The sequence below is a fragment of the Peromyscus leucopus genome, chromosome 14, assembly GCF_004664715.2.
Source record: "Peromyscus leucopus breed LL Stock chromosome 14, UCI_PerLeu_2.1, whole genome shotgun sequence".
Classification (NCBI taxonomy): domain Eukaryota; kingdom Metazoa; phylum Chordata; class Mammalia; order Rodentia; family Cricetidae; genus Peromyscus; species Peromyscus leucopus.
Genome location: NC_051075.1, coordinates 37146151 through 37159793, shown reverse-complemented (window position 1 = coordinate 37159793; position 13643 = coordinate 37146151). Strand labels below are relative to the sequence as shown.

General features: G+C 38.2%; 1 protein-coding gene across 5 annotated transcripts in view; it reads left to right on the top strand.

The window, feature by feature from the left end:
- The window catches only part of Sos2 (SOS Ras/Rho guanine nucleotide exchange factor 2), a 98089-nt gene that overhangs the window by 77534 nt on the left and 6912 nt on the right, over window positions 1-13643 (top strand). For all 5 annotated transcript variants that reach the window (XM_028858745.2, XM_037210584.1, XM_037210585.1 and 2 more), the window contains 6 exons: window positions 1887-2006; window positions 2158-2320; window positions 5772-5889; window positions 7532-7704; window positions 10349-10465; window positions 12760-13021. In XM_028858745.2, the coding sequence (XP_028714578.1) occupies window positions 1887-2006; window positions 2158-2320; window positions 5772-5889; window positions 7532-7704; window positions 10349-10465; window positions 12760-13021 (953 nt within the window). The remainder of the gene's footprint in view (window positions 1-1886; window positions 2007-2157; window positions 2321-5771; window positions 5890-7531; window positions 7705-10348; window positions 10466-12759; window positions 13022-13643) is intronic.

Here is a 13643-nt window from a genome sequence, read left to right as displayed (position 1 = left end):
CTAAAGGAACTTGTTACTTGAGGCAACAAAGCAAGTAGTACTGAGTAAAGTTTTCCCTCATGATTGAATGTGAAATCAGTTTAAAAAATGACATGGCTGTAATTTTTTAAAAGTAGGAAGTTCCATGTAGGCATGCTTTTGTGGAATAGAAATGCATTTTTTTGGGGGGGGGGCGTTTCAAAACAGGGTTTCTCTGTGTAGCTTTACGCCTTTCCTGGAGCTCACTTGGTAGCCCAGGCTGGCCTCGAACTCACAGAGATCCGGCTGGCTCTGCCTCCCGAGTGCTGGGATTAAAGGCGTGCGCCACCAACGCCTGGCTTTTTTTTTGGGGGGGGGAGGGCGAAATGCTTTTCTTTGTTCTGTGATTCGTTTGGTAGAAGAAAAGTAACATCCTGACATTGATGCTGTGGGTAAATTTCTGGTGAAATATATTTCTAAGTAAGAAAAGTTATTCTAGAAAAGCCAGATAATAGTAACACATGCCTGCAGTTCCAGCACTTGGCAGGCTGGAGGGAGGAAAAGCAAAAGTTCAAGGCTACGTTCTGATACGCAGAGAATCCAAGGCCATCCTGGACTACACGAGTCCCTGTTTCAAGAAAGCAATACATTCCTCCAAAAACTGTTAGCAAGGACCTGTTTGTCTTCAAGTCGACTGACCAAAAAGACGTTTTTAAATATTGAAAACTAGAGGACGTTCACAGCAGTGACATTGGCCAGTTTTTAAATGATGCAATCCTGACTCAATAATGGTTTAATCTTCTCTTCTGGTTTTTATTAGTTATTTCAAGCATTCCAGAAATATAGATAATAATGAGTGTTTATGGACAATAAAAAATATTACAGATGAAATTGAAATTCTTACAATTTTCTCTGATTACACTATTCTCCATTCCTTCCAAGAAATTAGCATTACCCAGGACTTGATGTTTATTCTTCCTGTTTGTCTTTATAATTTCGGTGTCTGTGTGCATAGCCCTAAGGAATACATAGCATCAGCGTGCATATCTTAAAGCCACATATATTTATGATACCACTCTGTACCAAGTTTTTTTTTACTGGGATTGTTTTTTATATTTGTTCAGGTTGATGTCTAGTTAATTTACCTACTTTAGCCATATTTATAATATTTCATTATGACTATTCTATGGTTTCTCTAGTTTCTTGATAGTGAGCTTCTAGGCTGTTTGGGGTTTTTGACTTTTGTAAACAAAATGTGACTGTGCATTCTTGTAAAAGCATTCCTACTACTGTGTAAGTTTATCCTTGCCGTCTTCACAGAGGCTGAACTGCCTTGTCAGGTAGTATGTTGTGTGTCTTCAGTACTGTGAGATATTGCCAAGTTGTTTGTCCGGTGTTGGTGGTTACCTCAGCACCAGCGTTGGGGACTTCCTGCTTTCTACTTTATCTTTTGGTATTACCGTCAGACTTAGGTTAGTTTGACAGGTATAAAATGGGATTTTACTGTAGGTTTAGGAGTTTTTTCCCCTGAGTGATAAAGCATTTCTTTCATGTTTGTGGCTGTTCAGGTCTGTTTCTATGTGACTTAACTAGCATATATATTTCTCAGTTTATGTTGTGGAAGTGTTTAGATAATCTGATACTAATCTTTTCTAGAACCATAGAGAACAAATCTTTTTGTCCCAGTACTCCAGACCATAAAGTTAACTGGATACAGACACGGTGACTCTAGTGTTATTCCCATAGCAGAAAACTGGAAGCTCCCTGGGTGCCCATCAGCCACACAATGATCGAATGCATTGTCCTGCCCCTGTGCGGAGGACTGTTGCTCAGCTGAAGATGAAGTTGAATAGGGTCTTTGCATATCCCCTGGGAGAATGTTTGTGTTGTTTTAAGAAAGATTAGTATTGATTGGTAATGTTTTACAGGAAAGTCCAACCTTCTGAACTTGTAGGGAGTGTCTGGACCAAAGAAGATAAAGAAATTAATTCTCCAAATTTATTAAAAATGATTCGCCACACAACAAACCTCACTCTCTGGTTTGAAAAGTAAGTTTTTATTCACTCTGTCTTATTGTTCCTTGGTAGTCATGATGTTAAGTCATATTTAAGCTAAAACTTCGCCTTTAGAAAGAGGTTTCTTGTTTTCCAAGTGAGTTGAAGCAGCTTTTCTAAGGCACGAATATTTTGTTGTTGTTAGATGCATTGTGGAAGCAGAGAATTTTGAAGAGCGGGTGGCAGTGCTCAGCAGGATAATAGAAGTTCTGCAAGTGTTCCAGGATTTGAATAATTTCAATGGCGTGTTGGAAATAGTCAGTGCGGTCAATTCTGTATCAGTGTACAGACTAGACCACACATTTGAGGTAAGTGTGAGCTTGAATAGTTCATCTTTTGGAAGGGCAGATAAAATTAACATATGAGATTACTTCTACCTATTTTTAAGCAAATATTTTTTAAAAATCTGTCTGGCCCCCTTAAATACAGAGGTGGAATTATTAGAGTATATATCAGCATATGCTGGCAAGTGTGGACTTTTTCAGTGGTATGATGGAAGTCTCATAAATGACAAAGGATTTTAGGTATATACTCAAGATACAAATACTTCTCAGTTACATTTAGTGTATAGTTGAAAAAGAGATAACCCTTTTCTGAAACCTAAAAAATTATCTTACTTTAAATTTTTAAAGTATAGATTGTTTTATTTTAAATTATGAAGTAATGTTTAATTTCTGTTAGAATGTTTGAGAGATACTGACGTATACAGATACTTTGTACTTTTTAATTTAAAAATGAGCATCATATTGTATATAAATATTTATGACATGCATCTTATTTTTATACATTGTTCTGTTTATTGTCTCTCAAAATAAGGTGTTTTTTTTTTTAGTGGCTACATAGTTTTCTGTCTTGTAGATGAATTATAATTTAGTCTGTCTTTCTATTTGGGAACAACTAAGTTATTTCTGATTTTCATTTGGATATACAATTTATTATGGGCCATTCGTTCATTCATTCATGTGTCTCTGTGAAGCCCTGATTCTTTTCCTAGAATCAGTTTTTAGAGGCAGAAGTCTGGATCATTTTCACAGTTTTAGTACTTTTGCTAAGGAGTTTGCTGTCAAGAAATGGTACATGCCTTGGACATTACTATATTAAATTTTTAAGGTTTCATGGGCCCAAAAATTAAGGTTCAAATTTTTTATTATATTTTAAAAATTAACTAGTGATGTTAGTATTGTTAATGTACTTATTAGCTGCTTTTACTTTTTTCTTTATGATTTCTCTGGTCATGGCCTCTCATCTTTCCTTGTGGGTATAGCATTTTACTTATTTATATAAACTTTTTAATATGTTGAAGATGTTAAATCAGACTGTCTCTAGGCCCCCAGTTTCTGTATCAAGCAAAATCTCTTCACTGTGGGTTCTTCCCTTGTTTTTCACCTACAATAGTCTCTCCCAAGTGAGCTGCAGAAGGTAGAGGCTCAGGTGTCTTATCACAATGTTGCCTTTAGAAACATGGGTTCTTAGCATCGCTCTAGAAACCAGCCTAGCATTGTATGTTAAAACTTAAAACAGATACACACATTCTTAGATTATAAACAAAGAAAACTAATCTTTTTTCCCAGTACTCCAGACCATAAAGTTACCTGGATACAGATACAGTGACTAGTGTTATTCCAGTAACAGAAAACTGGAAGCTTCCTGGGTGCCCATCAGCCAACAATGATCGAATGCATCATCCTGCCCCTGTGCGGAGGACTGTTGCTCAGCTGAAGATGAAGTTGAATAGGGTCTTTGCATATCCTCTGGGAGAATGTTTGTGTTGTTTTTGAGAAAGAAACATAAGAAAACTTCAGAATGACTATAATTCCACTTTATTTTTTTTTATTTTTTTTTTTTTTTTGGTTTTTCGAGACAGGGTTTCTCTGTGCAGTTTTGCGCCATTCCTGGAACTCGCTTTGGAGACCAGGCTGGCCTCGAACTCACAAAGATCCGCCTGGCTCTGCCTCCCGAGTGCTGGGACTAAAGGTGTGTGCCACCACCGCCCGGCATATAATTCCACTTTAATATAACAAACCTAAATCTAAGTAGATTCATACAAATACTGAGAATAATGTGATTGTCAGGGATGTGAATGAGTAGTGGAGCATTTGCTCAGCATGTGTAAAGTCCTGGGTTCAAGCCCTAAGAGAGGGAGAGAAAGATGATTTCACCTTCACAGCTTCACACAATGGCCTGTCTGCTAGGCCTCCGTTCGGGGACACCCCGACACATGTCTGGCCTCGGCAGTTTCATCCCATAACTCCTTTCTTCTGTGCTTAACTCTAAAGCCAGAACCATGTGGCTGTGCTTTGTGATGCTCACTTTAGCAGATTCTGAGGCCCTAGTCTAGTGTTTTGTCTCTATTAAATCCTTATTGACTCTCAAGGCCTAAAGCAGAAGGATTGAGAGTTCAAGGCAAGCCTTTGCTGTATAATGAATCCCCATCTCCAACAAAACAAAAAGATCTTTAATTCAGTTGGAAATTCGTTTTGAGTATAGAGTGATGTGAGCGCTGACTTTATTTGTGTTCTGCATGCTGCTCAGTTGTTCTCACACATTTACTCAAGTTCATTTCCCACATCGCCCTCTTGTGCCTGCTCTGTCATAAATTGACTTATATATAGGTTTATTTCTGCCCCATCTATTTTTTTTTTTTACCTATTTGACTTTTCTTATGCTATTTGTCTAAAGTACCATTACCCTAGAATCAACCTAAGTTTTACATTTAAAAAAATTTTGAATTTGGTAAGAGTTGTGTTTAGATCTAAGTCACTGTGCAAGACTGGCAGTTCTATAGTAATGAGCCCTCCTAACCATGAATGTGGTGTATCTCTCCATCTGATCCCATTTAATATTGTTTATGGTTTCCTGACAGACACTGTCACTGTTATCTATGTTGGAATCTTTTTTAAAATTATGATTTCCTTTTTGGTGAAAATTTTTATATCTGGAAATACAATTGAGTCTTGTTTGACTTTTATATACAGCAAGATTGCTAAATTCTCCTATTAACATTCCTATTAACATATCTATTTGGGCAGTTTTCTCCAGGGGCAGTGGATTTTGACTTCTGGGAGATGATAGTATTCCCTGGCGTCTTGTTGTTGTTCCTTGTTGGTGTTGGCTGGGACTTGTGTAGAATATTAAATAAGAGCTATTTATTAAATAGCCACATTTGTATTTTCCTTAATATAAAGGAAATAAACATAAAGGTTCCTAAGTATATGTTACTGTGGTCTGTGTTTATTTATATGTGCTTAAACTCCTCATTGGATTATAAATTATTTTGTTTCCAATAAGAAAAATGTAGTAATGAAATAAAAACAAATACCTATGTTTACTTCATTCACTAGATTTTCTTCAAGTTTTCTTACCTTCCTACAGTTTTCTTACTGCTAAGATTTGCCCTCAACCTCAAAAAACCTTTTAGTCAAAGAACATTTAGTCCTGAAGGATCATAGTTCTTCTTTCTGACCTGTAATTTATGCCTGGGAGATTAAAATGGTAACAAATAAGGTCTGAGGGAGACTTTTTTGTTCCTTAATCTTCTAATTTATATAGAAAGAACACAAAATCTTAGTTTTTATATTTATAGATAAAAAACAGGATTACTCATTTTAGCAGTTTCCAAAAGAATAAGACTCATAATTTTTAAAAATCATTTTTAAGTATTTGCAAAATTTTATAAATTCTAAAGTTATATATTCTTGTGGATCTTTATATATGATTGAATTATATGGAAGAATTATATTCAGCTTATATGTTTTAAAGGCATTGCAGGAAAGGAAGAGGAGAATTTTGGATGATGCTGTGGAATTAAGTCAGGATCACTTTAAAAAATACCTAGTAAAACTTAAATCAATCAATCCACCTTGTGTGCCTTTTTTTGGTAAGTTACTAAATATAAATACTGTATTTTAAAAATGAATGTGTTGTAACCAAAAGAGACAGGATCTTTCTAGATAGGTTGTTTATATATATATGAATTTATTATTTGTCTGTATCGATAAATAAAAGGCAAAAATGTATATTTCCTTGTCTATATATTGAAGATCAAGATAATTGCGTCTTAAAGTTGTTATAAGAATTTAAAATATTTTTCTGTAGTTAACACAGTCTTGTGAAGACTTTAATGAAGTACAGCTATTATTTTTATTTATCTGTGTCATATCTGCAATCTTTATTTTTAATTATTATAAAAGGGCTTTTACAGAATCTTTTTGTTTTTCAAGACAGGGTTTCTCCATGTAGTTTTGGTGCCTGTCCTAGAACTCACTCTGTAGACCAGGCTGGCCTCAAACTCACAGAGATCTGCCTGGCTCTGCCTCCCAAGTGCTGGGATTAAAGGCGTGTGCCACTACCGCCCGGCCTGTGCCATGCTTTTAATGTGTGCTTGAGACACAGTAAACACGTGACACAGCACGCCGTTTTACAGTGGACTTTTTTCCTTACAAGTAAAATTAAACTCTGAAATAATGATAAAACTCTAGCATAGTAATGCATAAGCCATCAACATAACCTTTTGTTGTGATTACCAAATATTATTCACCTGGCCTAGATATATTGCTGCATATTTATATGATGGGTCAGCAGCAATCTGTCTGTCTATGACAGAGTCACCAGGAGCACCGAGTCATACATTGTGCTGTAATACTACAACAACTGCAGCAATGTCTTCAGCCCCCTTTTATTTAGGGTAGAGTCTGGTCTTTAAGCATACACTATACCTCTGAGCTTCACCACAGTCCTTTACTGTGATCTACAGTACCATTTTGTATATGTTGTCCACAGTTTAAACATAATTATGTGGCACATGACTGACTTCACTATTGGAATTGGATGATTTATATAAATCAAAGTTTTTTTAACCATAGCACTATTGGTTGAAGTTAAGAGGAAAAAATGTTTGTTGTGGAGGGTTGTCAGTCACATTGTAGCGCATTTAGCAGCCTCCTGTTTACTGGAGAACAGTAGTACCCCAAACTTCTAATGACCAGAAATGTTTCAACAGATTTCCAATGATTCTCTGCAGAACAAAATTGCCTTTAGCTAAGAACCACTATTTTAAGTGTCATAATTATGCATAAAAAGGGATTAGAACCTTTTTTACTGTCTAAGTGATGTGCTCCAAGAAGCAGTTTGTCCCGCTGCTCTTAAACAAAATTGCTTTATTTGTTGATAGTCACTTAAAGATCATTGGTATTAAATATTTTTAAATCGAATATCACAACATTTTATTAGACGAAGTTTTAGCCCACAGGGTTTTGGCATGCTTAGTTTTCCATTTCTTAGAATAGCAGCCTTTGATTTTAGTGAAGCATAGTCTTCATTTTCTTTTTCTTTCAGCTCTGGGTTACACATTGTTAATAGAGAATCACTTCCGGCTCTGGGAGTTTTGTCTTTTTGCCTCTTCAGAAGTGGGACTGCTGAGTTCTGCAGTGTGTCTTTCAGCTTTACCAGTCCAGTTGTCTTCCCAAATGACTGATTAAATGAGATCAGTCTTAAAATAACTTTCCATATTTTTTAACCAGGAATATATTTAACAAATATTCTGAAGACTGAAGAAGGGAACAATGATTTTCTCAAGAGGAAAGGAAAAGATTTAATCAATTTCAGTAAGAGGAGGAAAGTGGCTGAAATTACTGGAGAAATTCAGCAGTATCAGAACCAGCCTTACTGCTTACGGACTGAACCTGAAATGAGGGTAAATATTTCTTCATTGTCTTTGATAAAGATGGCATTAAGTCCCATGTAATTGCTAAGAAATGTCACAGTGATGCGCCATGCTCCTATATGCTTTTGGAAGTAAGTTAACCTTCAGCTAGCAATGTAAATATAGGTGTCTGCATGTCAGCACTCACTAATGTCAAGTACTTTCTCCTGGGAGCGTTGCTTCTTTGTGCATCAGTTCAAGCAGCTCTTCCAAAAAGTGACAAAGGGAATAGAATAAAACCCCGCTGCTGCTGAGTGACCGCCATTTTAGATATTCCATATACATGTGCCAATACAACAAAGAATGATCCATCCCTTCCTAAGCTCACTGGGAAGGAGTTGGAGACTAGTAGGTATATACGCATCACAGGTGGTTGGGTTTTTTGTTTGATTTTTATATTCTGTCAGTGTTTGATTTTGAGTAATAATATTTAATATGGATTATATAATACCACAAAATATGGGATGAATTCTAAATGAGAGTAAATTAAAATACCATGTTTGTGTAGATGAGTTTTATGGTATTGTACTTGCTTGAGGTTGAGAGCGGGTTGTACCTATCAGTCACTAGTCACTTTGTACATCAGTCAATAGCTACATTGTAACTAACTATCAGTCGCTAGCCACATTGTAACTATCAGTCGCTAGTCATGTTGTGCCTATTAGTCAGTAGCTACATTGTAACTATCAATCACTAGTCACATTGTAACTATCAGTCACTCCTCACATTGACGGCTGTACCAAGCTTTAGACTGAAGCAGACAACTAAGAAAATGCAGAGCTTCTTTGAAGCCTAGATTCCAGTCTGCAATGCATTTCCCATAGAAATTATGTTGTACTGTAGTTGAGTACACTTGAAATACATGTTTGTCATTCATGGCTCAGAAACATCGGCTAGGATGTTTCTTTGATTTTCTCTAGACTTCTTACCATCATTCAGAGAAAATCTGCCTTCCTTAGAATGGAGTCAAAGTAAATTTAAAACTTAAATTTAAATTTACTTGAGAGGTAGTAGCCGGAGGATTAGGAGTTCAGGACCATCTCCTGATAGATAGAGGCAGCCTAGGCAACGTAAGTCCCTGTGTCTAAATAAATAAGTAAGTTAGGCATTCACTTTTCAAGCCACAGTTAACCAATTTAAATAATACTGAAAAATAAAGCAAAGGTTGGGAAAATCAAGAGTACATCTGTTACAGCTTTATAGAGGATGCAATTACTGTTGCCTGATGGCATCTTAATTTAGCCAACTTGAATTCAAGAAGGAATATATGTTAAAGCAATAATGTTTCTGACATTTGTAGAATGCCTGAAGAACGGGAAGGATTTTATATAGAAAATTTAAGGCATTTTACCTACTGCTAAAGTTAAAACCCAGTGTCGGTTGTTACATGTGCTCCTAACCATGTAAAATTCAATAAAGCTAGCCAGCTGGGCATAGTGATACATGCCTGTGATTCCAACACTTGTGATGCTGAGGCAGGAGGATCACAAGTTCAAAGCAGCCTGGGATTTTATTTTGAGACTCTGTCTCAAAAAAAATTAAGTTAAGCTAAATCCAGTAATTAAATTGTAGTGCTTATTTTTTTTTTTTTAAAGAAAGCATAGGAAAAATGTAGTGAAAAATTTGTGCACAAAGAGTTTATAGTTATTAGCATAACAATGAATTAGAAAATACCTGTTTGAATGACTGTATGGAGATTAGTGAAATCAGTCCTGGAACATCTGTTAGATGATTACTGTAGTCCCACAGATGGTAAAGGCAAGTCACTAGATACTCCAGTACTAAACCAGAAGCAGGGAAGTCTCTGGTTAGTGAAGTAACTCTTTCCTTTTTGCTGGCTTTCCCATGTGAGCTACATCCCAAGCCCAACTGTAACTCAGATCATTTCATCATTTCATAGTTGAAAAACTAAGATGCAGAACTAAAGAGATGACTCAGCATTTAAGAGCATGTACTGTACTTTCAGAGGACCAGAGTTCAGTCCCCAGCTCCCACATCAAGCAGCTGACATCTTCCTGCAACTCCAGCTCCAGGGGACCCACACGCACCCACACACACCCACACACACCCACACACACCCACACTCATATGTGCGCACGCGCACATGTATGTAGTTTTTTGGCATTTTACTAACTCATCTCAATTTTCTACTTAGAAACTTAAATTTAAGTTTAGAATATATATTTGTAGTCAATATTTTTGGATAAACACAGTGGTTTGGCCTTACAGGGTAACACAGAAAAGTTTAAAGCTGTAATTATCTTTTAATTTACTTTTGAATATACCTTAGTCCAGTTATCTCCACATTTTTCCCTGCTTATCAACATCCCGCTGTGGTTTTCATCATACTCTCCATTGTGAATTCTGTTGGGAGACGAATGGTGGTGGCTTTGCTATCATAGTGAGGGGGAATGTAAGAGACAAGTGATGATGCTAAAGACTGAGCTGAGACTGTGGCTAGAATGGAACCTCCTCAGAATTGTATGTAGTCTTGGTTGTAAGTAGAGAGTAGAATGAACAATCTCTGTGACTACCAAGTACTGTGATGTCTTCACTTGTTTTAGTGCTAATGTTAGCAGGATCTTACTGTAGGAAGACCAAAGGTATGAACACATATTTCTGTGTTTAATTCTAGAGATTCTTTGAAAACCTTAACCCCATGGGGATTCTATCGGAAAAGGAGTTTACAGATTATTTGTTCAACAAATCGCTAGAAATTGAACCCCGAAACTGCAAACAACCACCTCGATTTGTAAGTTCATTATAATTATGGGAAACTTTTCTATTTTTAAAAATAATATTTTCAGTGTTTAACAACCTGTTCTCAAAATTGTTATGTAATCAATGGCTGGTTTGTAGTTTTACTCTACAGCACTACTCTGTTTCTAAAATTATGTATACAAGGTGGGTGGGACTCAGACATGAGCACTTGCCTCCCACACAGGAGACCCTTTTGGTAGGAACTGGATTTTTTAAAAATAGTATTGGATGTAAAAACTAGGTCCACATGCATGTAAAGTATCCTTCATTTTAATATCCTTTATTTATCTGTCCATTTTTTTACCTCCTGATTTAAGAGCAAAGTTACAAGAAAGTGAGGCCCAAAAGTAGGTAGCTGAGCTGGGTGGTGGTGGCGCACACCTTTAATCCCAGCCCTCGGGAGGCAGAGCCAGGCAGATCTCTGTGAGTTCAAGGCCAGCCTGGTCTACAGAGCGAGTTCCAGGACAGGCACCAAGACTACACAGAGAAATGCTGTTCAGAAAAAAAGAAAGAAAGGAGGGAAGGAAGGAAAGAAGGAAAGAATGGAGGGAGGGAGGGAGGGAGGGAGGGAGGGAGGGAGGGAGGCAGGCCAGGGAAGGAGTAAGTGGATGTATCATGGTACCTCTAGCATGACTGTGGCTCCTGCCCTTAGAGTCCTGTGGTCACAGTGGAGCATTTTATCTTACTAGAATCTGCTGCTGCCATTCACAGTTACTCTGGAGATTTGCAGGGGCAACAGCAAGAGAGGAAAACTAACCTTAACAAGGTGTGGAAGGAAATAAAAACAATTCAACAGTGGTTCTCAGCCTTCCTGATGCTGGAGACCCCAGCCATCAAATTGTTCTCATTGCTACTTCATAACTGTAATTTTGCTACTGTTATGAATCATAGTGTAAACATCTCTATTTTCTGATGGTCTTAAGTGACCTCTGTGAAAGGGTTGTTTGACCCCCCAAAGGGGTCATGACCTATAGGTTGAGAAAAACTGCTGTAAAGCCTTGTTGGATTCCCTTAGTGTAAGAAGACCAAGTTCTTTCTCAGCCATGTGCCCAGAGCCTCTTTGATCTATTGAGTCCCCAGAAGGTTCTCAGTCAAAGTCAGTGACCAAGCACTGGGAAGGTGATGCCTCTGTCCTCTGTGGATGCAGGCCTCAGCTAGGGACTCGGGGCGGCCTTGGAGCTCTTTAGACTTTCCTGCCCCTGTTGCATGTGCAACACCTATAGTCTCCACAGGCACCTGAGCACGCACGCACGCACACACGCACGCACGCACGCACGCACGCATGCACACACGCATGCACAATTAAATGTAATAAAAAATGAATTTTTAAAAAACTGAGGCTCAGCAAGGTAAAATAGCCTTCTTAGGACCACATGGCTAGGTAGTTGACCCAGCTGAGTTTTGACTCAGTTTTTCTGACTCAGAATTCTGTCTTTTCATTAGGTCACTGCTGTCGAGGTTTAGAGTGGGAACAATGATAGTTCATTGTTCTGAAGTTAAAGCGTCCTGACAGGGGTTGTTCATTAGCTCCTTAGGTCAGAAGGAACATGAAGCACACCGGGGCTGGAGAGATGGCTCAGTGGTTAACATCACTGTTTGCTCATGCAGAGGACCTGGATTCAATTCCCAGCACCCACATGGCAGCTCACAGCTGCCTATAACTTCAGTTCCAGAGGATCTGATGCCTTCTTCTGGCCTCCACAGGCACCAGGCATGTGCATGTTACACATACATACCTCCACAGGCACCAGGCATGTGCACGTTACACATACATACATGCAGGCAAAACACCCATTCACATACAATTTAAAAAACGAGGCACATATAGCATATTATGTCACATAAATTATGTTCCCCAGTAAATGTTTGTAAAATTAACATATAGATGGTGTTGGTGTGAAAGAGAAATTTAGGATCAAATATTTAGGAGCAAAAAAGTTGTTTACACAGTTGTTTAAACAATTTTCAAGAATTTAGGCAGGCGGATCTCTGTGAATTCAAGGCCAGCCTGGGCTACCAAGTGAGTTCCAGGAAAGGCGCAAAGCTACACAGAGAACCCTATCTCGAAAAACAAAAAAACAAACAAAAAAAGATTTACTTATGGAGCCCATGATAAACAATCTAATCAAGTCTGAAATTACTATAAAAATGCCCCAGGCTGCCCTTGAAGATTGTGGTTTTTATCATACCCTTTAAAAGTGTGCTTAAAAATAAGATAGCTGTAAGTTATAAACAAATTTCATACAAGTTAGTGCTATTTTAACCATACCTATTTACTTTTCCTAGCCTAGGAAATCAACCTTTTCCTTAAAGTCTCCTGGAATAAGGCCTAACACAGGCCGGCACGGCTCCACCTCAGGAACATTGCGAGGTCACCCCACACCTTTGGAGAGAGAGCCGTACAAGATAAGCTTTAGTAGGATTACCGAGACTGAGCTCGAATCAACAGTGTCAGCGCCCACCTCTCCAAACACGCCGTCCACTCCCCCTGTGTCTGCCTCCTCCGACCACAGCGTGTTTCTAGATGTGGATCTCAACAGTTCCTGTGGTGAGTATCTAACACAAACCTCTCGGTAAGAAGACGACTTGGTGTCTTAAGTCAGTCGTTTCTTCTTTCCAGTTGGGAGAGCTGTAGAACCCTCTCGGTGTTACTGTGTGCTGGTTAGTTTTAATTGTCAACTTGACATGATCTAGAGTCACCTGGAAAGAGGCTTCCTATGGGAGTGTCTAGGTTAGGCTGGCCTGTGAGCAAGTCTGTGGGGATCTCTCTTGATGACATAAATTGAGCTGGCACCATTCCTTAAGCAGGGATCCTGAACTACGTAAGAGTGGCTGTGAGCCGTCTTGATGTATGCCTTTAGTCTAGTGCTCAGGAGGCAGAGGCAGGTGGATCTCTAAGTTTAAGGCCAGCCTGGCCTACATAACAAGTTTCAAGCCTGCCAGGGCTACATTGGGCTATACTTTCTCTTAGAAAAAAAAGAAAGTGAGTTGAACACGAGCGTGCATATAATCACTGCTCTTTGTTCTTGATTATGGACTGGAACCTGGAACTGTGAGCTAAAATAAGCCCTTTCTCATCCGAGTGGCTTTTGTCAAGGTGCTTTATCACAGCAACAGGAAACAAAATTAAGATACTGTGTTGGTATGGAAAGTGACGTCTCAGTGTGAAA